The sequence below is a fragment of the Gossypium raimondii genome, chromosome 7 (genome assembly GCF_025698545.1).
Source record: "Gossypium raimondii isolate GPD5lz chromosome 7, ASM2569854v1, whole genome shotgun sequence".
Taxonomy (NCBI): domain Eukaryota; kingdom Viridiplantae; phylum Streptophyta; class Magnoliopsida; order Malvales; family Malvaceae; genus Gossypium; species Gossypium raimondii.
Window position 1 is genome coordinate 52,972,691 of NC_068571.1, and position 21,364 is coordinate 52,994,054.

At 32.3% G+C, this 21,364-nt stretch overlaps 3 protein-coding genes and 1 non-coding gene across 6 annotated transcripts; 3 read left to right on the plus strand and 1 right to left on the minus strand.

The window, feature by feature from the left end:
* The first annotated feature begins 804 nt into the window (after positions 1–804).
* LOC105785714 (uncharacterized) lies at positions 805–4,761 on the plus strand. 2 transcript variants are annotated; one of them, XM_012611874.2, is made up of 4 exons: positions 805–1,180; positions 1,585–3,033; positions 3,187–3,307; positions 3,911–4,761. In XM_012611874.2, the coding sequence occupies exons 2-4, from the start codon at positions 1,588–1,590 to the stop codon at positions 4,558–4,560; spliced, it is 2,217 nt and encodes a 738-aa protein (XP_012467328.1). In that variant the 5' UTR covers positions 805–1,180; positions 1,585–1,587; the 3' UTR covers positions 4,561–4,761. The 2 variants fall into 2 exon arrangements, with proteins under 2 accessions (XP_012467328.1, XP_052489999.1); XM_052634039.1 differs by lacking the exon at positions 805–1,180 and adding an exon at positions 1,444–1,501.
* A 2,460-nt stretch (positions 4,762–7,221) lies between these two features.
* On the plus strand, positions 7,222–12,582 carry LOC105786327 (protein CONTINUOUS VASCULAR RING 1). Of its 2 annotated transcripts, XM_012612821.2 has the most exons (8): positions 7,222–7,550; positions 8,659–8,711; positions 9,489–9,598; positions 10,166–10,333; positions 10,464–10,561; positions 11,354–11,480; positions 12,139–12,235; positions 12,337–12,582. In XM_012612821.2, exons 1-7 carry the CDS (start codon positions 7,410–7,412, stop codon positions 12,225–12,227), a joined length of 786 nt encoding a protein of 261 aa, XP_012468275.1. In that variant the 5' UTR covers positions 7,222–7,409; the 3' UTR covers positions 12,228–12,235; positions 12,337–12,582. The 2 variants fall into 2 exon arrangements, with proteins under 2 accessions (XP_012468275.1, XP_012468195.1); XM_012612741.2 differs by having other exon boundaries at positions 12,139–12,582.
* A 1,773-nt stretch (positions 12,583–14,355) lies between these two features.
* On the plus strand, positions 14,356–14,462 carry LOC128042744 (small nucleolar RNA Z43). The gene has a single exon (XR_008198256.1). It is a non-coding gene; the product is annotated as a small nucleolar RNA Z43 (small nucleolar RNA).
* A 1,744-nt stretch (positions 14,463–16,206) lies between these two features.
* LOC105785835 (proline-rich receptor-like protein kinase PERK1) lies at positions 16,207–19,573 on the minus strand. Its single transcript, XM_012612042.2, has 8 exons — positions 18,720–19,573; positions 17,841–18,410; positions 17,666–17,752; positions 17,509–17,579; positions 17,285–17,361; positions 17,067–17,208; positions 16,825–16,986; positions 16,207–16,746 (listed from the first exon to the last, which is right to left on the minus strand). Exons 1-8 carry the CDS (start codon positions 19,426–19,428, stop codon positions 16,432–16,434), a joined length of 2,133 nt encoding a protein of 710 aa, XP_012467496.1. The 5' UTR covers positions 19,429–19,573; the 3' UTR covers positions 16,207–16,431.
* Positions 19,574–21,364: the final 1,791 nt, after the last annotated feature.

A 21,364-nucleotide genomic window follows, 5' to 3' on the forward strand; every position in this document is an offset into this window, starting at 1 on the left:
TAGGATTTGTAAACTTATCACTATACTAATAAAAATATTTACAATTAACGAAAAACACTAACGATGTGATTAATTTCCTTAATTGCTGAGTTTTAAATTTGATAGAGATTAAATTATGCTAATTTTTTAAAGTGACAAATTTTTGAATATCAAAATTGAAAAGGACTACAGAAGTGTTTTTACCTTTCTAGCCTGAGTAAAAAGGTTTTCAAATTCAAAAGCATTAATTAAATCTTTACACGTGCAACCAGCGGTAAAAGTATCATAGATGCCTCCTCTACTTACAAAATAGGTAAATTAACACTATACATTAGATTAAAGAGTAAATTGATATTTTCTGTTAAAAATTTCATCCATTTGTACTCTTAAAAACTGGCATGGTTAACGGAATAATTAGAAAGTGACACATGGACCAATTTTTAACAGTAAAAATAAATATAATTTTTAACAGAAGAGCCAATTTACTCTTTAGTCTAATATACATTATTTCATCTATTTTTTAAGTAAAAGGAGTAAAAAGCAATTGAACTCCTAATTTAGGAGCCTCTATGGTAATTTTTCCCAGCAACCAGCCAAAAGAAGAGGTGGGAAAATGAAGATTCAATGACATTTATGATAGGCACCAAAAGTAGTATCAGTATACAAAAACTAAATATACACATACATACATACATTGCAGGAATCTTGTGAATGCATTTAAACTGTTCAAATTTCAGCTTTTGATCATTTTTACCTACTTTACTGCAAAAACCCAGACAGAAATTTTTTTTAAAACTCTTTATCAATTAAAAAGTTCATTTAATTCATAATTTGATAGTGAAAGGTGATTTAGACATGAATCTGCAAGTGGTTGTTCATAATGCCTTTTTTTTCTTACCTTTGTTCTTCCTTTTTTTCCCTTTACCATCAACACCATACTCATGATTTCCACTAAAAGCTTAAACCTTAATGCAAAAATGTACTAATAATGGTAAAAAATTAAAAAATTTTGGTAAATGACGTAAATTAGAAAAAATTCAAAGCTTTAATTCCTTCATTTGGTAACTGTTTTAAATAAAGTTTAAAGCTTTTGCATGCTCTAAATTTGCTCACTTTTTTAAAAAGGTCCAAAATTTTCATTATCCCCAATAAACATTTTTTTGGCTTTGGATCTGAAGCTCTGCTAGTTCATTTGCAACAGGTAAGCACCATAAATTCTTGGGTTTTTTATGCTTTTCATTTTTACATCCATTTTCTCATTAGGGTCTTCTTCTTTTTGCTGTTTTTTGGGTAATTTTGTGGCCATTATTGGTTCTTGTTCAATTAAGTACTGAAAATACTTTTTTTTTCTCCTTTTTTTTTTGTTAATGGCAATGCTTTTTGTTTATTAGCGCAGCAGACAAGAACTGATAAATGTTTTTTTTTTTTTTTTTGGCGTTTATGTTGTTTTCTTCACTGAAACAGAGTTTGGTTTTGTTGGTTTTTAGATGATCATGTCTTTGATTAGAACATTGAAGAGCATGTAAGCAAGTGGATTTGGTGTTTTTTTTGTGTATATTTGTAAGTATCTGAGGTTATGAATATATTTGTTTTTTTGGTTTACAGAATATGCCTCAAGAGAGTTTAAGATCAATTGTTTATAGATCATTTGTTACATGTGATGATCCAAAAGGAGTTGTAGAGTGTAGAACAATTAGAAGGTCGAAAACCGGTTCGACCGACACGATGGTGCATGATAAAACCGACGAATGCCGGCAAAAAACAAAGAACCGATCGACAAAGGGGACTTCTTGTCAACTCTTGGAGGTTTCAAGGAGAGCTCACAAGCTAAATAATGTGATCGATTCATGTTCGAAACAGCTTTGGTATGATACGAATTCGAGAGATGTAGCGAAAGATTTGTTGAAAGGAGCACTTGATTTGCAAGATTCATTGCATGTGCTTGGGAAATTGCAAGAAGCTTCTCATTATATGGCAAAATGGGATAGGGTGAGAAACGAGCCGAATTCGAGTCTGGTTAGAGAATGGGATTATCGAACTGAAAACCAAAATCCGAGGCTTTCCGTTGATGGTTCTTCGAGAGATTGTGTTGAGGAGCATAGGAAAGTGATTACGTATAGTCTAGCTAAGCAAAATCTATTGCCAAATGTTGAAGAAATGAGATGCTTAAGTGGAAGATATCAGGGTATCCCGTCTACAAGCTCGAGTCAATCATCAACCGTCCGTGCTGAAAAAGGCCCAAGTTTGATTGCGAAGCTTATGGGACTAGAAGAAATGCCTTCGAGACCATTGCAGACAAATTCGTGCAAGGAAGTAGAGTGTAACAAGATTTTGGATAGACAAAAGCATATGTTTGAAATCAATAAGCCAAAAGTGAGGAAGTCTCGATTTGTTTTCCGGAAGGAAGATCGAGATAGGCGAACAATGGACATTCACGAGGCCATGCATTTTAAAGGACTATTGAAAAGCAACTTCATCAAAGAGATCAAGTATGATTCCCATCAATGGAGTGATTTCTTTTCGGAACAGAAGTTGATCAACGATAGTCCACCAATCGTACTTATAAAACCTCGATACAGTCCACACTTGCAAACAGAAGAAAAGTTCGTGCCATGGTTCCACGAGGGTCGTAGCTTAAACACTGATACTATGCTCAGAAAAGTGCAGCCTCCTTCCATTAGCTCGAGGGAAGGTGCTAAAGAAAGCAAAGAGAAAGAGGCCAAACCAGTGAAAAGCGACGTAAAAGCTAAAGAGAAGCTTTCTATGAAGACAAAAACTTCAGGGCCCATAACCGTGCCATTGCTGAAAAAAGAGGCTACTCACAGGAAAACCAAAAAGATAACGAAACCAGTTAACGAGGAGGTTGCAAGGGCAAAGAATTTATTGAGGTCTAAAGATGAAGCTAAGGTTACCCCTCCAAAGTCCGGTAAGCTCGAAAATGGATCAAATGTTACAAATAATAAAATGTCTCATCAACGCGGATCACAAACTGTAGTCCGTGCTCCAAATGATCGGAAAAAGGGAGTGAACAAGATGAAAGCGGCTAAAGTAACTGTGAGTTCTTTATAAGTTTACTTTCTGTAGTTATAATTCTTTTGTTAAACGGCATATCAACATATGGGACTTGAAATGCCTATGCTACATTCATTAAGCTATGAAAACCCGAAATGAAGATTGAAAACTAAATGCAGTTTATCTTTTACGCAGAATGAGAGATTAGAACACAAAGGAGATGGTATTGTTTCGGAAGGAAAGAAGATTGATCCTATATTGGAAAGCGATACAGTTTTCGAAAGATATAGCATTGAAACTGATATTATGATTGAAGGTAACAATGGAGGATAGAAATTTTAGTATAGTAAATTGATGTATGCGACATTAGTCAACTGCTGTGTGCCTGTATTAGATTCGTAAATGTATACAAAATGCATTTTCCGATGTAGATGCATGTAATATGTTGAGAGTTTCTAATTTTTATTCGATACTTGGGACAAACTCGAGAACATGACGTACATTTAGATGATATATGTTTAGATATTAAACTGGGTAAAAATATCATGATGAACTTTATACTAGGAGTCAAATTACATTTTGTCTCTTCTACTAAAAAAATGAACAAATTAGTTCATGTGTGTTAGATCAAAGAGCAAACTAGTCATTTTATTAAAAATTTCATCTATTTGTCTTGCTAAAAATTGGTTTGTGCATGTCAACATGATGTTAGCCATACCCGTTTTTAAGAATAGAATAGATGAAATTTTAAACAGAAATGACCAGTAATGTATAAGGATTAATTTGCTCATTTTTTGAGTAAAGGATGGTAAAATATAATCTGACTCTTAGTATAGGGACCTCCATGATATTTTTACCGATTGAACTGTGCGTAGAATGTTGATACTTACCTAACAAATTCTTTGTTTCCTTTTCTCAGAATGTCGTGATAACAGCGAGGATTCTGTTTGTGACATTACCCTGGTGACCACCGATTATCAAAACAACCGAAAATGTATCGGTCCAAATGAAACTGACAACGAAAGCTTCACTAGAGGGGCCAAACTAAAAGCACTGCTATTGAGCTGTCCGGCTTTCCTCAATCACGCCGACTATCTTTTTTATCTTCATGTGAATCTTCCTACAACTTCACCAAAATTTGACATCAACGAATTCACAGATGCCAACAGAAGACTTTTCTTAGACTGCGCAAGTGAAATTGTTCGAAGAATAAGCTTTCCCGATTCTCAACTGGTTCACCCTCCGTTATTATCCGTGGTCGGAAATGCCAAAACTCGTATCTCTCTAGACCATTTGTTAAGGGAAACTTGTGATCAGGTCGAGGCATTGAGAAACTATAGTGAAGTAGCTGGTGAAGACTACCCTGCTGGTAGTCTTTATTCAATGCTTGAAAGAGACTTAAAGCACAAGGAAGCTTTAAGTGGAATATGGGACTTGGGTTGGAAGAAAGGGTTTACTGTGAATGACACGATACAAGTAGTGGATGAAATAGAGAAGCAATTATTGAATGGGTTAATCGAGGAGATTTATGCCTCAGTTTCAGCAGAAACCGAGATAACACGGGTTTAAACTTTAAAAATAACATTATTCGGAAGGTCTGTTACAAACTTCGAACATGGCCGCAAGTGATACAACAATTGTAAATAAAGTTGCTTTAGTTGATAATTGTAAATTTGTTTAGGGTAAATTATACTTGTAGTCACTCACTTATTGGTAAGTTTCTTTTCTAGTCATTTAATTATAAAAAGTTACAAAATGGTCACCCAACTATTCGGATTTTTCTTTTTTAATCATCAATCGTTAAATGACTGATGGAAAAGTGACATGGCAGCTTTTGAAATTAGCATAATAACAATTTTAATTCTCAACATTTATACATTGTGTTAATATAGTATTGATTCTAGAAATTTAGCTCTTGAACATATACACACTGTGTAATTTTTTTAATTTGCTTTTTATAAGTTTTTCACATAAAAGTTTAAAAAAATCCATCAACTAAATTTGATTTGGAGACAAGAATATACCAAAATGAAAGATTATTTTATCTTTTCTCATTCTTTTAAAACTAACTCTCTATGTCAAAATAAAAGTAAAAGTGCAAAAACAAAATGTCAAATTACACAAAGTCTAAATGTTAAGGGTTAAAATTGCTATTATGCTAATTTTAAAACTGTCTAATTATCTTGCCATTAGTAATATAACAATTATGCATGATAAGATTAGATATCACATACGATAATCATGCATAATAAAACTCGAGCTTTTTAAATGTGAGGCATTTAGATTATGATTTCAATTTTATGTTTTTGTTGGTACCAAATTTTTCTTTTTGAAAATTTGTTAGTATCAAACTTGAATTGCATGCAATTCTAAATTTTATGTGTTGTTAATTTATTTATACTATATATTAAGTATTTGATTAAGTTTATGTCACGAGTTAATCGAGTAATTTAATTAGATGATAACGAAATTAAACATTAGATTATGACATATTTACTATGTTTATATTTTTAACTACATCGTAAATATGTCATAATCTAATATTAACCAAAAATTTTGTTGATAAATTTACTCATGATTTAAATCAAAGCTACTGAAAAAAAATCAAACCCATTAGGAAAAAACAAAACAAAGAGTATTTCCATTTTCATTTTATGCGGGTAAATAATATAATATCAATTATTTATATTATATTTTCTGGAATATAAAGATCACACGCTATTGAAAAATATATGGTAAACTACACTAAAAATCATTAAACGATTTGCAGGTTTATATTTTCGTCACTTAATTTTAAAAAGTTATAAAATAGATCATTGAATTATTCAAAAAATTTTATTTAAGTCACCAAGCTTTTAAGTTTTTTTTTGCTAAAGTCTTGCTAGCAAGCTCCAAGTGACAATTCGGCGATTGTTATGGTGGATCAGTACTCATTAACAAATAGAAGAACATACATTAGATCTAAGTTGATTTGACGAACAGTGTCAGAAATCGAATAAGAAAGCTATTTAGATTTTAGTTCGCATATTCTCGACGATGTTCAAAGTTGTTTCACGAAATAAAACTGAACTGTAAAAGAATAAGAGAAAAAAAGCTTCCGATTAGTGTAAGCGATGCAAATGGAGAATGTTGTAAAGTAAAAATTTTAACAACCTAGTGACTTAAATGAAAACTTTCAAATAATTTAGTAATCATTTTGTAACTTTTGAAGTTGAGTGATAAAAACGTAAACTTACTAATAGTTTAATAAGCTTAACTCTAATTTACTAAAAATACAAAATGATGCTAAGCAAAGCTTATCAGTTAAGTCTTTAATCCATTTTAAGCTTTGAATAATCAGAGCCACAAGTCCGACCCATCCCTTAATATTTTATATAATTAAATTAAAAATTTAAATGATAAAAAGGTTATTTTCACCAAATAACTTTAAACTATGATTTAAATTTTAAATTGGTCCTAAATTTTAAATATTTTAATTGAATCATCAAAACATCAAGATTATAATAATTTGATTCTTTTATTAGCTTAACTATTAGTTTGAGCGTAAAATGTGAGCTCATATACATTATGGGTATATAAAATACGGATTAAATTATAAACGATAATGATAAATTTAATTCTTAATATTTAATTTATTTTAATCTTTTTTAAAAATAATTTTGGCTCTTAACCTTTAATTGTATTCAAATTATTTTGTTTTGAATAAAAATTTAATTGAATTATTAAAATTTTAATGGCATTAATGTGATAATCAACATACTAATACATATGAACTCTCTTTTTTTGTGAAATTTTATTTTTATTTTTATGAAATACATGTTTACAAGCTACAACCATGCAAGTTGTCACCTTAATTCGTTAAAATTTTAACATTAATTTAAAAAAAAAGTAAATTGACTCCATTTTAAAGATTAACGAATAAAATTATCTAAGAAAGAATTAATATACAAAATGATAAATATTAGAGATTAAATTTATTATTATATCCATTATAAACCCATATTTATATTATATAGATAATCTGGATTTGATGTAATAAAATTATAATATCTTTCTAAATTTTATTAAATGTTTAAAGTGACGTGTCTGATTGATATAACTTTGAGATTCAATTGGAATATGTTGAAGTTTAGAGACTAATTTAAAATATTTGAAATAAATTAAGGACTTTTGGTGAAATTAACGCAGAAACAAATTTACAAAAGTCAGCCTAACTGTCAAATTGACGAAGCAGCATATTCAAAAGAGTCGTCCCTAATCTCAAAAGATAACATTTGAAAATTATTGGTTATCTTTTAGAAAATTCCTTTCTTGTTTCTTCTTCCTTTGACCGGTAAACGGTGAGTTGAGAGACACGGCCGAAGCGAGTTTTTTGGGATCCTTGGATAAGGATATTGGTAGCCGCGTTTTTTCTGGTGATGGGAGATGATAAATCGGCGGCGATGACGGCGAGTAGAGATCGTGAGCTTCTAATTCCGGTGGCTGAATCCGTACACGATGATTCCTCCAAAGCTTCTTCTTCTTCGTCTTCTGCTTCTTCGCATCATGCCGGGCGTGAGGTATTTTTCTTTCATTTCCTTTTTTCTCGATTTTTTGTTGTTAATTGGAGTCACCGTTGTGATTCAATTCGATTTGACTTGGTTTGCAGCTTTTTTTGGTTAGTGGTTGTAAGATTTGATTTGAATTTTATAAATTAATAATACTCGTGCAATAGAGCTTAATGCGATTCAATAGTGGAAAAATTAGATGTTTCAAATTCATATTTGAGCTGGAAACTATTGATATTAGAAGAGGTATGGAAATTTGAACTGTCTTACTTGTGTTTTGACTTGGTATTTTGATGTAGGAAGTTGCATAATATACTGGAGCTATTAAAATATGAGGAAATGGTTTTTCCTTTGTTTTGTTGTTAATTGGAGTTACCTTTGTGATTTAATTAAATTTGACTTGGTTTGCAGCTGTTTTTGGTTAGTAGTTGTAAGATTTGATTTGAATTTTATAAATTAATACTCATGGAATAGAGCTTAATGCGATTTAATATAGAGAAATTAGATGGTTCAAATTCCTATTTAAGCTGGAAATTATTGATATTACAAGAGGTATGGAAATTGGAACTGTTTTAATTGTGTTTGACTTGGTATTTTGATGTAGGAAGTTGCATAAATATACTGGAGCTATTAAAAATTGAGGAAATGGTTTTCCCTTTTGTTTTCTTGTAAAATTGTTATCAGAAGATAAGACCATTTAGGATATATATAACTGAGCTGATGGTTGATAGAATTTCATACAAAATTTGTAACAAGTGGTTGCTTTTTCCGTTTTAGAGGCTTTCAATGTATCTGTGATTTATTTTTGATAGCTTACAATGCTGTGTAAAGAATGTTAAGGCCCATAACAGAAGGTATATGATTCTTTTCATAAATTCCCTCGAACAAATTTAGGGTATAGAACTATAGGCTTGAATTTGATGTCTCCCCTCCGCTTATGAGACACGATGACATTATTTCTTTCTGGTTTGTGGAGTGGGATATTGATGATCTTTCAAAAGAAATGGTTTTATTATGTTGCCTGTATAGTAATTCTATGCTTATGTTTGTGTTTTCTTGTAACGAGCACACTTTTGTTTTTTACTCTAAAAATTTGCCTTACAAGCTTTGTTTTATGCAGACCTTTTACAAAATTGTCCAGAGCTGGGCTTCAAAGAAGTTCATGACAGGATGGTAACTGGCATTCTTTCATCTCCTTTCTTTAGCTTTATGGACTCATATGATGGATGTTTCTACAATGGTCATCTGTATGAAAATGATTTGGATGGTGCTATTACCATCTTCTTACAAAGGAAAAAAGGGATCAACACAAGCCTCCAATTCAACTTCTTTGTTTCATATCCTTGATAATTAGTGAAAATACTTTCACTAATGTATCATATGTATATCTTTGTATATTTTACCTCTAATTTTGAGTACTGTAAATTTTAGAACTTTGGAGCTATGAATTCTTGAAATGAGAGATAATTCTAAATACCTTGAAGTTTTTCACAATTATTCAGCTATTTTCTAGGCAAAGTGCTTGGTGGAAAATAAGTATTTCACTAGAATGGTTGGGATGCATTCACTCACCATATAATTATAATGAGTATCCTCATTTACAATGAATTCTTTGGGAGAGTTACGGTGGAAGCTTGATATGAAATTTGAAATTGAGATAACATGTTTGATCATTGACCAGCCTGGCATGTTCTTTTAATTTTTTTTCTTGTTTCCACTTTTCTCTTGTCACAATCTTCTCATGAAATGGATGCTTGTCTTGAGATTCCCTACTTCTCTATCATCTTACAAAATGTTTGTTCTTTCCACTATGAATTTGTGCTAACTTTTATTTGATGAACTCCAAAACTTAGTAGCTTTGGTTTCTAGTTCCAAGAAAATGTCTATGGAGTTTCTATTGTCATTCATGAAACTGTTATAGCAGCTACTGAACCATTTTTTATTTTGCAGCGTCATTTTGTTTCCTATAGCAATCACTTTCTACATAACATGGTGGTTTATTCACTTTGTGGATGGCTTTTTCTCTCCAATTTATGCGCAACTCGGAATTGATATATTTGGTGAGCATCTCATGCAGTTAGCACCTAAAAAGCTTTTCTTTTTTGAACTTCCTGCAAGTGCAGTGAACTTATTTCATAATTGTCAAGGGTAAAAGTACCATGGAGGCCCCTGTACTAGGAGTTAGATTGCATTTTTCCCCATTTACTCAAAAAATGAGCAAATTAGTCCTTATATGTTAGATCAAAGAGCAAACTGGTCCTTTTTGTTAAAAATTTCATCCATTTATACTGTTAAAAACTGGTGTGGCTGATGGAATAACCAAACAGTTACACTTGGCATGCTATGTGTAACTCATGCTGACATACAGGGACCAGTTTTTAACGGTAAAAGTTGCTGGAATTTTTAACAGAAGAATTGGTTTGCTCTTTTAACCTAATGTACAGAGACTAATTTGCCTATCTTTAGTTGAGGGGGCAAAATGCAGTTTGACTCCTAGTACAAGGGCCTCCATGGTACTTTTACCAATTGTTGAGTCTTTTATTCTTCCCCCCCTTCAATCAGATCATGGAGTTCGCAAATATGTTTTCTTTCTCTAAGGCTATGTCCTCCTTTTATTTCCTGGATAGGTCTCGGCTTTGTAACTTCTATTACATTCATCTTCTTGGTTGGCGTATTCATGTCATCTTGGTTGGGAGCATCTGTCCTGGGCCTTGGTGAGTGGTTTATCAAGCGGATGCCATTTGTTCGTCACATCTACAATGCATCCAAGCAGATCAGTTCTGCTATATCACCAGGTATGCGCTATGCTGGTTTTCTTCGACATGAAGTAAATTAGTTTAGCTGGTCATGTTATTCTAATTGATCCATGTATTGACAATCCATATGCTACATCAGTCTTTTCATTCACTTCTTTTACTATTTCAGATCAGAACACACAAGCCTTCAAGGAAGTAGCCATTATAAGGCACCCACGTATCGGTGAATATGCATTTGCCTTCATCACTTCATCTGTTACTCTGCAGGTAAGCAAATAAAGTTTTCTTCCTAAATTATCATTTTGGCTTGCCCTGTTTTTTTCTTCTTTTTCTCTTGAGATGGTAACAGGGTGGAGCGGATTTTTGCCCGCCCTGACCTGACCTTGACCCGAAGCTTGATCAATTCAACTTGAATCCAACCCGATCCTGATTCTTAGGAAAAAAATCTGCCTCGAATTTGAAATTTAATAGGAGACCCGACTCCCGAGTCCAACTGACTTGAATTTTATTTTATAGTTTTATTTTTATTCTGAAGCAAATAAAAATATTACATTTTTATTTGTTTTATTTTTTAATTTTGAAGCAAATAAGATTTATTTATTTTTAGTTTAAACTTAATATTTATTTATTTATTAAAAGCAAAAACTTAATATATATTAGGAGAATTTTTGTAAATATCTCAGGACAGGACGTGGCGTGTTTACCTCTAACCCAACCTGACTAATTTTCTATTTTCACCCGACCTGACCCACTCAAACCTGATTTTCCAAAAAAACTCTAACCCTAACATGTTGGTTCAAGTTGGAACCCGTCGGATTCGGGTTTTTTTTGCCATCCCTAATTTTTCTGGCATGCATGTTTGCATGTTCATTGAGACTGCTTGTTGCCCAGCTCGCTTCTACAGCATTGTTGTTCCAAAAGACTGCTTGTTGCTGAGTGTCTGAACTTCTAAATTTGGTTGCTAGCGTTTTAAATATTGAGTATTCCAGTAGGGTTTAAGACAAATCAGGTAACATGAAATCAAGGATGCCGATTTATTCTTTTTCTTTTTAAATGCAGAGTGACGCTGGTGAAGAAGAGCTATGCTGTGTGTTTGTTCCCACGAATCATCTTTACCTTGGTGATATATTCCTCATCAACACCAAGGATGTTATCAGACTGAATCTGTCAGTCCGTGAAGGAATTGGTGAGGCATTCAACTTCTTTTGTTGTCATTATTACAAATGCAAGGAAAAAAAGGAAGGGGCCGGGTGGGGTAGGAATGGGAGGAGTTACTGCATAGACCTCCTAACTCGGGGTGTAAATGAGACACCGTGCTCGTAAGCTATTCAAGTTCGACTTGAAAAAAACTCTAATTTGATTTGATCATTCTTGAGCCAAGTTCTAATATTATGATATTAAATTACTACTTTACCCAAAAATTTTGTATATGGAAGGAGATCAAACTCGAGTTTGAATATATAAATCATGTACACGAGCTTAATTGAGCCAAGCTCTAATAGCTTGATTTTGTTTCGAGCCGAGCTTGAGCTTAAATAATAGTATTTAATTGAGCTCGAGCTGAGCTTCGAGCAGTGAGTTTTGAATCAAGCTCAAACTCCTCACTGTTCGAGCTTGGCTCCACCCCTCCTACTCCAAGCTCTTCCTATTGCTAGGGGGTAATAGAGAGCCTTGTCAATTGCAATGATGAATGGCATATACGTTGAAATTTCCACTCCACACGAGGATGGCCACTCTATCATGAAGTGGTTCATGGATTATTTTTATAAAAAGCAATATATATACACACACGCTACTGTTTGTTTCTAGTTTAAACTTATATCTCGCTTTTTCTTCCATTGCAGAAATTGTTATATCTGGGGGAATGTCAATGCCTCAGATCCTATCAACACTAGATACTCAGTTGGAAAGAAGCAGACCTGAGAGAAGCTGAGATATAAGGTAACAGTTGTAGAGTTGTCGTTGTTTATTTGATTCACTTTTTTAGTTTTGGACTTCAGTCATCGGACCGACCATGCAATCAATATGTCTCAATAATGCAGGATTCGGAATTAGATTATAAAAATTTGTGATGGTAGTGTCTGGTTCTGGTGGCATCTGTAATTTAGCTTGCTTGCATAGAAATGTAAAAACCGTTTGCTTTCAAAGTGTAAGATTTGTTGATAATTGCGGGGTTCATCTTTCCCCCCAAATGTTGTTACTTGAGCATAGAATGTAAAAACTGTTTGTTTTTTCAAGTGTAGATTTGGAGCCCTGGTTTACGTAGGGTTGAGTTTGGATTTTTCAAATTGTCCGTGATAATTTGATTCATTTTTATTAATTTAATTTTGAGTTTTGGATTTTTGGATATTATTTTGATAAAATGGATTTGTTTTATGATTTTCGGATGGTATTTAATAATTTTTCAAGATTTTTTCATAAATAATTATTTTTTAAGTAGATAAAAATTTTGAAAACTTTTATTTAACGTCATAAAAATTAAAATTAATATACATTAAATAAATGATAATTTTGTTCGGTTTAGGAAACTACAATTTTCAACTTATGAATCAAAATCACCCAAATGCTTGTTCAAATGGGTTTTTTGTCAGCCCTAAGTCCAAGTTTGATACTTATGATTTTAACCTTTTGTTGATCCGATTAAATCTGAATATAAATTATAAGTACAAACCTTAAAATTATACATAAATTTTGATACATAAATTTTAGGATAAATCCCAAAAATTATATATGAACTATGGTTTAATGTACAATTGTATGTATGAACTTTGATTTTATGTAATTTTATACATGAAATTTTAATTTGATCTAATTCTTGTAAATTATTAAAAAATTATTGATACAACATCATTTTATGTTTATATATTGCATACTTAAATAATTATATTTATCTAATATAAAATAAATTGATGGATTTATTTATTTAAATATGTATGATTAAGTCAAATTTAAAATTTCAAATATACATTTGAACTACAATTATAGTTTCACGCTTATAATTGCACCAAATTAAAGTTCATATATATAATCATAAATTAAATTAAAATTCATGTATAATTTTGAGATTTTATCCCTAAATTTTAATTTGATACGGTTATACACGAGAAACTTTTATTAGTTCAAATGTATACATGAAATTTTGATTTTGATTCATTTATACACATTTAAAGAAATAAATAAACTAATTTACTTGTATTTTGCATGTAATATGTAAACATAAAATGATGGTATATTGATAATTGTGTTAAACTATATAATTGTGTTAATAGTTTATGAGAATTGAATCAAATCAAAGTTTCATGTAATATAACACAAAATCAAAGTTTATATATAAAATTACACATTAAATCAGAGTTCATGTGTAATTTTATATTTATCTATAAATTAAATGATAAAAATATAATGTTTAAATTTAATTATATAAATATTAGTATAAAATTTTAAAATATTTTATAATACAAATAATAAAAATAAAACCAGGATAAATTCGATCTTAAAAATAACCTTTTCTTTCGCCTAGCCCATTTGCCTAGTGTTTTCTTTCTTGGGTTAAGGCCCATTGCAAAGAATGTCGAAAGTGGGCGCATTAAGTGAAAATCCCAGTAAACCCCAATACCTTTTCTCATGGTCATGGATCCCAATATCCCCGCAAAAACCCTAGTAGTTTACATTCAAGTATGTCCCCTATATAAACCATGGACACAAGGTGAGTTCATCGACCGTGATTCTGAGCTCCTCTCTTCTTTTAGGGTTTATGTTCTCCGATCTTCATTCCTCTGCTTTGTAATTCGTTTAATTTTGTCCCTTTTTTTTGTAAATCTGTAATTTGATCTGCGCTCTTCTTTTATAGTTTATGTTCTCATCATATAATCTAGATCCGTTTCCTCTACTTTGGAATTTGTTTAATTTTGCCTTTTTTCCCCGGGAAACTGTGATTTTAATTGAGTGCTTCTTCTAGGGATTATGTTCTCATCATATATCCTATATCGGCTTCCTCCGCTTTGAAATTTGTTTTATTTTGCCTCTTTTTTTGAAAATCAAATATTTATGCTGCGAAAAAGGGACGGTGACGATTTCAACAGTGAAAGGTCTCGTTCGTCGTAATCGGCTGTTCTTCCAACAGCCGTTGCCGACCATCCTGTTATATCACCACCCATATTCGGAGTCCCCTTTTCTTTCCTTCATTATATACTTTTTCAATTTATATTAATTTTTCATACTAATAATTTTCTATGAAAATCGGCCGATGATTAAATATTTTATGAATGACAAGCATATGTCTGAATTATTTCATGTTGAAATGCCTAATCTTCTCTATGAGGCCGATTATCCCTTTCCCATCACTTTTTAAAAATATTTATTTATATTTAATTTTCATCGATAATTTAAATAAAAAAGGGTTTCTCTGGATGATTATGTAATTACCTTTTCAGCTGATAATCTACATGATTATTTTCTCATCTTTTGCTTCTCATTGCTCTATAGAAGTTTCATGCATGATGATATTAAGGCTATAAATGTTTAATTTAATTAACAAACATTAAGATCGAAATTATGGAATCATCTTTGAGATGATTTTATTTGAATCCTATGTGGATTAGAACTTTTCTAATATTACGTATTAAATAAAAATAACTATTATATAAAAATAAGAATTTAATATTTAAAAATAACTTAAAAGTTTAAGTTCAACAAACAATTTTAAGAATTTAATATTTATTTGATTCTTTTTCTTTTACAAACATTGATTTAAATATGTTAAAAATTAACTTTTTTATTGACTCTTCGATTAAAAAATAAAATAAAATTGTAAAAAGATTAAATTATATGATGTGTAACTAGGGTTAATTCTTTTTAAATAATATTAATTTAATATTATAAATAAATATTAGGATTAAAGTTGATATGATGTCTTGCCCTTGGGTCAGATCCAAGTTTGAATAATCACACGGTCAAATATTTTATATCTTGGATTTTGAATAGATTAAGATATTACAATTCAGTTTAAAATGTCAAATATACTCATTTGATCATGATGATCCATCTTTAATCTAATTCTAACAAGGAGCCTGAAATATCACTCATAATAAATAAATTCTGTCTGCATCACTTATATCTCATTACATAATTTTATTAGTTAAATAATTTTGAGGTTAGATTATTTGAGTTTAACAGGAAAATTTTTAAAATTAGGTAAATATAAATTCTAATTATTTCAAGTTTGGGATCAAGATCTTTTAAAATTGAATAAATTAGGGTTTAAATATTGAGTCTAAGTTATGCTAAAATAAATATATGAGTTTTGATAATTTTAAATTATTGATATGAGATCGTATTAAATCTAGTATTTTAGATTGAAGTTTTATGTTGATGTCATAATTCACAAATTAAACATTATCCATCGAAGTTGGATGTTAAGTTTTCAAAACCGAATTGCTAGTTGAACTGATCAAACTATTATCAATTAGGTGGTTTGTAAACATTGGTTGCCCTCCACAGCGCTTGGTTCTCGATTTGACTAGACCAATCAAATTGTTCAATTTAATTAAACAAATTCATAAAAGAATAATGATTGTTCGAACTACACCAATCAATTGAAAACCGGTTGATCTGAGAATCAGTACGGGCCGATTACATTGGCTAAAAATACAGATTGAATTGATTTTTTTATTTTTTTATTATATCTTTTACAATACTTTTAATAATTTATTTAATCAAACTGTAAAATTGAAAAATAAAAAAGACTAACTCAACAAATTTTTCAATCCGGTTCAACCAATCTAATCCTCTCTTCAAACCAATACCTTGACCAATTCTCAATCTAATCAATATAAATGAAAACAAAACCTAACAATTTTAATAAAATAGAAACCCAATTGATATTTTGAACATTTAAGCAACAAATAAAAGAATCAAGCAAAAGTGACTGTTATCCATTATTTACTTTCATGTAAATCACTAGCAGTATAATACTTACAAATCAATGGTAAAAGCCGTGATTTCAAAGGTAAAAAATTTTGGTGATATCTCATGAAAAAAGCATATCATTCATTTGCAAACAATTCGCCAATAAAATCTGTATGAAAAAAAAAACTGTTGATAGCAATGGAATCTTTACAGAGATAGTATTACCATTTTCAAGACATAGAGTTCCCGCTATGATTTTGGCTATTTTTCTTTGTACTTCCCGTCTCGATTTCCCGAGTAGTTTGGCCTTCGGTCGAGCCGGAAGGGTATAAACCGTACTCGCTGGTCTGTTCACTGTACTCACTACTAGCACCGTATTCTAGCGAGCCTAATGCAGCCCTTCGGAGCCTTTTCATGTCTTCGTTGTAGTGGCTTGCATCATAATCTGAGCTTCCTCCATATGAACTGTACACATTGCTTTGTCCCGGTCTCATTCCTTCGTTGAGATCCGATAACGACGATTCTCCTTCTAAAGCTCGTACGATCTGTGCTCGGTTGCAAGTTACAGGTTAGAATCAAATAATGAGTGGAATGTAAAGAGTGGTGGCTCTAGACCCATTTACCTGGCTCATTCGTGGTCGACGTCGTGCTGAATGTCGAACACAAGCAGCAGCACAAGCAACCATACGAGCCATCTCGTTGTGGTTATATTCCTTTTGTAACCTCGGATCGATGAGATTGTTGAATGTTCCGTCTTCTAATGCTCTTGAGAGTAATGGCCTAGCCTGCAATAGGCAAAGTAAGGTTTACTCGATAAAAAAGGATCCTAAAAAGCTTAAACCAGTCCAAAGCAATAATAACTAACCCATTCGACCAAACTATCCTCGGCATAAGACGAGCCAACCGGTCTGTGTCCGCTAATCAACTCCAACAGCATGACCCCAAAAGAGAAAACATCCGATTTTTCCGTCAATTTTCCGCTCGAAGCATACTCGGGAGCCAAATACCTGGAACAATGAGAATACTAACATAAAATCACTTTTCTTGTGAACCAAGCAACAACAATGGATGAAGTCTTCTTACCCAAAAGTACCCATCACTCTTGTGGATACATGAGTGTTGACATCAGAAAAGAACTTTGCAAGTCCGAAATCGGCAACCTGAAAACCAAAGTTTATCGTTATCTCGATGAAGAAGTAGCAAGAGAAAAAAGCACATTCGCTCGAGCGAAGTGGGACGGTCACATAATCTAATTCATGGTTGAATGTTCAGCAATGTCAAGAAATCAAAATGACTGAAACCGATACCTTAGCCTCGAACTTGAAATCTAAAAGAATATTAGCCGCCTTAATATCGCGATGAATGATCTTAGGATTACCTGAAAAACCACGAAATCTGTTACTGAAAAAGATCGAGATCTTACTTCTAGAGCAAGTAAACAAGGGAGAGAGGCAATTAGCATACAATCCTCGTGAAGATATGCAAGTCCTTTTGCAGATCCTAAAGCAATTATCATCCTTGTTGGCCAATCCATTGTAGGTCTCCCTTTTCCTACAATTAGTACTCGATAATCGGTATTAGATCAATTTACCGGAAAGGTTCAAACATCAATTAGCATACAGTCAAAAGGCAGTCTTACCGTGCAAGTGAAACTCCAATGTGTTGTTCGGAACAAACTCATAAACAAGCATTCTTGTTGTCCCGGAGATACAGTATCCGACCAATGAAACAAGATGTTTGTGATGAACGCGGCTGATAATCTCGACTTCTGCTTGGAATTCTCTTTCCCCTTGTCCACTTCCGGCCTTAAGTTGCTTGACTGCAACTTCCGTTCCGGTTGGGAGAACTCCTCTGTGCACGTACCCGAAACCGCCTTGCCCAAGAAGGTTTGCATCGGAGAAGCCATCTGTTGCTCTTGCTAGTTCCTCATAAGTAAACTTGCTCTTGGTGAAACCAAGTGCAATGCCGGGTGAGGGTGGTGGAAGTGGATTTTCGGAACCTGAATTATTAGAACCGGAACCTCCACTACTGCTCATGAAAGGCGGTGGTGGTGGAGGTGGTGGCATTGATGGCATAGGAGAATCTTCCGGAGATGGTGGTCTCCATGCCGTAACTGGCGCAGTTGGATTAGGCAAAATTGCACCGTATTGATCGACACGCGGTGGAGGATTTTGTGGCCACCGGTATTGTTGGCCACCGTGTGGATGATCTGAAAGAAAAAAAACATTTCAACAATCCGATTTGACTCGAATCTAAAACTAACTTGAACTTAATCAACTAAACACAAAATGATTCAAATTGTAGACAATCCAAAACCAAGTAACTCGGAATCACCTGCAAAATCACAATTCAAAATAATCCCTGCATGCAATGATCGGACACAAAAAACTACCAGAAATATCAAAGTGATCTTAACTCGAAATGATCAAAACTGACCCGAGCTGGAACGGATTGAATCAGAGATAATCCGAAATTGACTAGAATCAAAATTACTATAACTCCAGGGAAAAAGTCTGACCTTTAGGAGGCCCAGGAGGTGGAGGCGGCGGCGCGTAGTAAATTTCGCCGTCGTCTCTTCTTCTTCTCCTTTTCTTTTGACAACATATAAACAGCAAGCTCAAAACCAACAATATTGCCACTCCCCCTATTGCTATACCAATAACCAGTCCGGTCGATATACCACTGCTTGATGACGGTGGCGACGGAGGAGATGGAGTTCCTGAATTCCTCGAAGGAGGTGGTGGTGGAGATGGAGTACCTGGACTTCTCGGGGCAGGTGGCGATGGAGTTGACGTAGAAGGAGGTGTAAGAGAAGGGGTAGAGGATGGTGGTGGAGATGCTGCTTCTGAAGGTGGAGGAGATACAGATGATGTTGGAGGAGGCGATGAAGCGGAGGGGGAAGGAGTGTTGCTTGAAGGAGGAGCTGATGGGGTGGCTGGAGGTGGAGATGGGGTACCAGATGGCGGGGAGGGAGGACTAGTTGGCGGCGGAGCTGCTGCGGTTGGTGGTGGTGTAGAAGGAGTGTTAGTTGGCGGCGGAGTTGCTGCGGTTGGTGGTGGTGTGGCAGGAGTGGTAGTTGGCGGCGGAGTTGCGGTGGATGGCGGCGATTGGGAAGGAGGACTACTCGGCGGCGGAGCTCCGGCTGCAGATGGCGGTGGAGACGTAGTGTTTGTTGATGGTGGTGGTGATGACGGCGCTGGAGTCCCCCCTGGTGGTGGTGATGACATTATTGTATTCTATACAACAAATTGAAAAGACAAAACAAAATACACAAACAAAAAACAAAAAACTTTTTCAGTGTTTGTTTAAAAGAAGGAATGTGTTTTTAAGAGCGAAAGAACAAAAATAAAATATTTTTTCCGGGAAAATTGGTTTACTTCGACAGAAATGGCAGGAAAATAATATTTATAATATTAAACTAATAAAAGTATTTTCAGTATTTCAGTATTTTTAAAAAATAGATTTATGAGGTAGAAATCCTTTCACATTAGTGACGCGTTTTAAATTAAATAACATATCATCTTACACTATCTCTGTTACCGCAATTTTTAAATTATGATTTTTGTCTCCGTGATTTATGCATTCGAAACTTCTTCAATATTTGCATTTTGCCCCTTTTTCATTTCTCCATTATTTTTCTATACAAGATTTCAACCTAAATTTTATTATCTCAAGTAAAGACATATTTAGTATTTAAATTTTTTATAAATTTATTAGATAATTAATTTCACCACTGAATGTGCATAAATATATTATTGATAATGATTGATACTTTATAGTTAAAAGTTTTATGCTGGCATCTCAAAATTTAAATTCGATATTAATATCTCCTTCCTTTTAGATTGTAATGTTTAAAAAAAAACTCAGATATAAATTTTATAAAAAATCAATCAAAATTCAAGTTGAAAGAAAACTTAAAATAATGAAAAGGCAGTATATAAATTGTTAAATTGTTGATTTTGTATTAACAATTTAATGATAATCTTTAATAATATTACTAATTTTTCAATTTTAAAAAGTGCGAGGATCAATCCTCAATTCTATAAAATCAATATATAAATTAAATATTCTGACCCTTTAACTAAATTTTATATATTTAATCCAATCAAAATTCAAATTCAAAGAGCCAATCAAAAACAGCCAAATTGGTCTAATTTGGATGGAGTCAAATAGGTTATTGAAATTCTAATTGACATTTTTATTTTATTTGTACCAAGTCTAAAGCAACTTGTATGGAAACATTTTATGACATTAAAATATTGTTTTTTATATTTTTTAAAATTAATTTCATTATCTATTTTTATATAAAATTAGAAATTATCTATATTCTCTCTTTAACCCTTAAATAAAAAGATAATAAACTTCAACATACTCGAATTCATATCCTCTTACACTTACAATAATATTGATACCAATCAAATTAAGACTCAACCAATTATACGTGATTAGATTAAAAGAACAAAATATAATGAAATAAATGATTGGCAGATTTTATGGGATTAGATGACGACAGTCCAATCATACCGTCATGGCATCACTTCAATTAAAGTTTGGCAACAAATTTGCTTCATTTGAAAACAAACGTCTATCAAATGAAAACTCTCGCTCAGCAGTCATATTTTCACAAGTTTTTTCCTTAAGAATTTCTATACACATTTAAAAATAATATAAAATATAATTAAATAAGTTATTGAATATAATTGAACAAAGCTCATCTATAATAACCATATACGTGATAATCGTGTAAAGTAAAATTTGGGCATCAATTTTGATAATCCAAAATTTCAACATTTAACAATAATACAAATATTTCATTTTCATAATTATGAAAATAATAGTTGAGTATGAACATAATGGGCTAACTTATGATTTTTGTTATGCTGAATCCTTGAAATTTAATTTTATATATATTGAAAGTTTTATTATTATAAATATAACAATTATAGCATAGAATAAAATTAATATAAAATATAGCAGATAAAATTCATTTATTAATATAACAATTTAATTTTATATATATTGAAAGTTTTATTTTTAATATAATATTAAAATTATTTATAATCTCTTTCTAACTTCTAAATAAGAAGATAATACGCTTCAACGTATTTGAACTTACACCCACTTATACTAACAACAATATCAATATCAACTAAACTAAAACTC

What these genes read in the sequence shown, in the direction of transcription:
- LOC105785835 (XM_012612042.2), bottom strand. Translation starts at nt 19,428, where the DNA reads ATGTCATCACCACCACCAGGGGGGACTCCAGCGCCGTCATCACCACCA. An exon ending in ACCTCCTGGGCCTCCTAAAG is followed by an intron (nt 18,411 to 18,719) that starts GTCAGACTTTTT and finishes TTTTTCTTTCAG; the next exon opens with ATCATCCACACGGTGGCCAA. An exon ending in AGGATAGTTTGGTCGAATGG is followed by an intron (nt 16,987 to 17,066) that starts GTTAGTTATTAT and finishes TGCCTATTGCAG; the next exon opens with GCTAGGCCATTACTCTCAAG.
- LOC105785714 (XM_012611874.2), top strand. Translation starts at nt 1,588, where the DNA reads ATGCCTCAAGAGAGTTTAAGATCAATTGTTTATAGATCATTTGTTACA. An exon ending in TGAAAGCGGCTAAAGTAACT is followed by an intron (nt 3,034 to 3,186) that starts GTGAGTTCTTTA and finishes TCTTTTACGCAG; the next exon opens with AATGAGAGATTAGAACACAA. An exon ending in AACTGATATTATGATTGAAG is followed by an intron (nt 3,308 to 3,910) that starts GTAACAATGGAG and finishes TCCTTTTCTCAG; the next exon opens with AATGTCGTGATAACAGCGAG.
- LOC105786327 (XM_012612741.2), top strand. Translation starts at nt 7,410, where the DNA reads ATGGGAGATGATAAATCGGCGGCGATGACGGCGAGTAGAGATCGTGAG. An exon ending in CGCATCATGCCGGGCGTGAG is followed by an intron (nt 7,551 to 8,658) that starts GTATTTTTCTTT and finishes TGTTTTATGCAG; the next exon opens with ACCTTTTACAAAATTGTCCA. An exon ending in GTCAGTCCGTGAAGGAATTG is followed by an intron (nt 11,481 to 12,138) that starts GTGAGGCATTCA and finishes CTTCCATTGCAG; the next exon opens with AAATTGTTATATCTGGGGGA.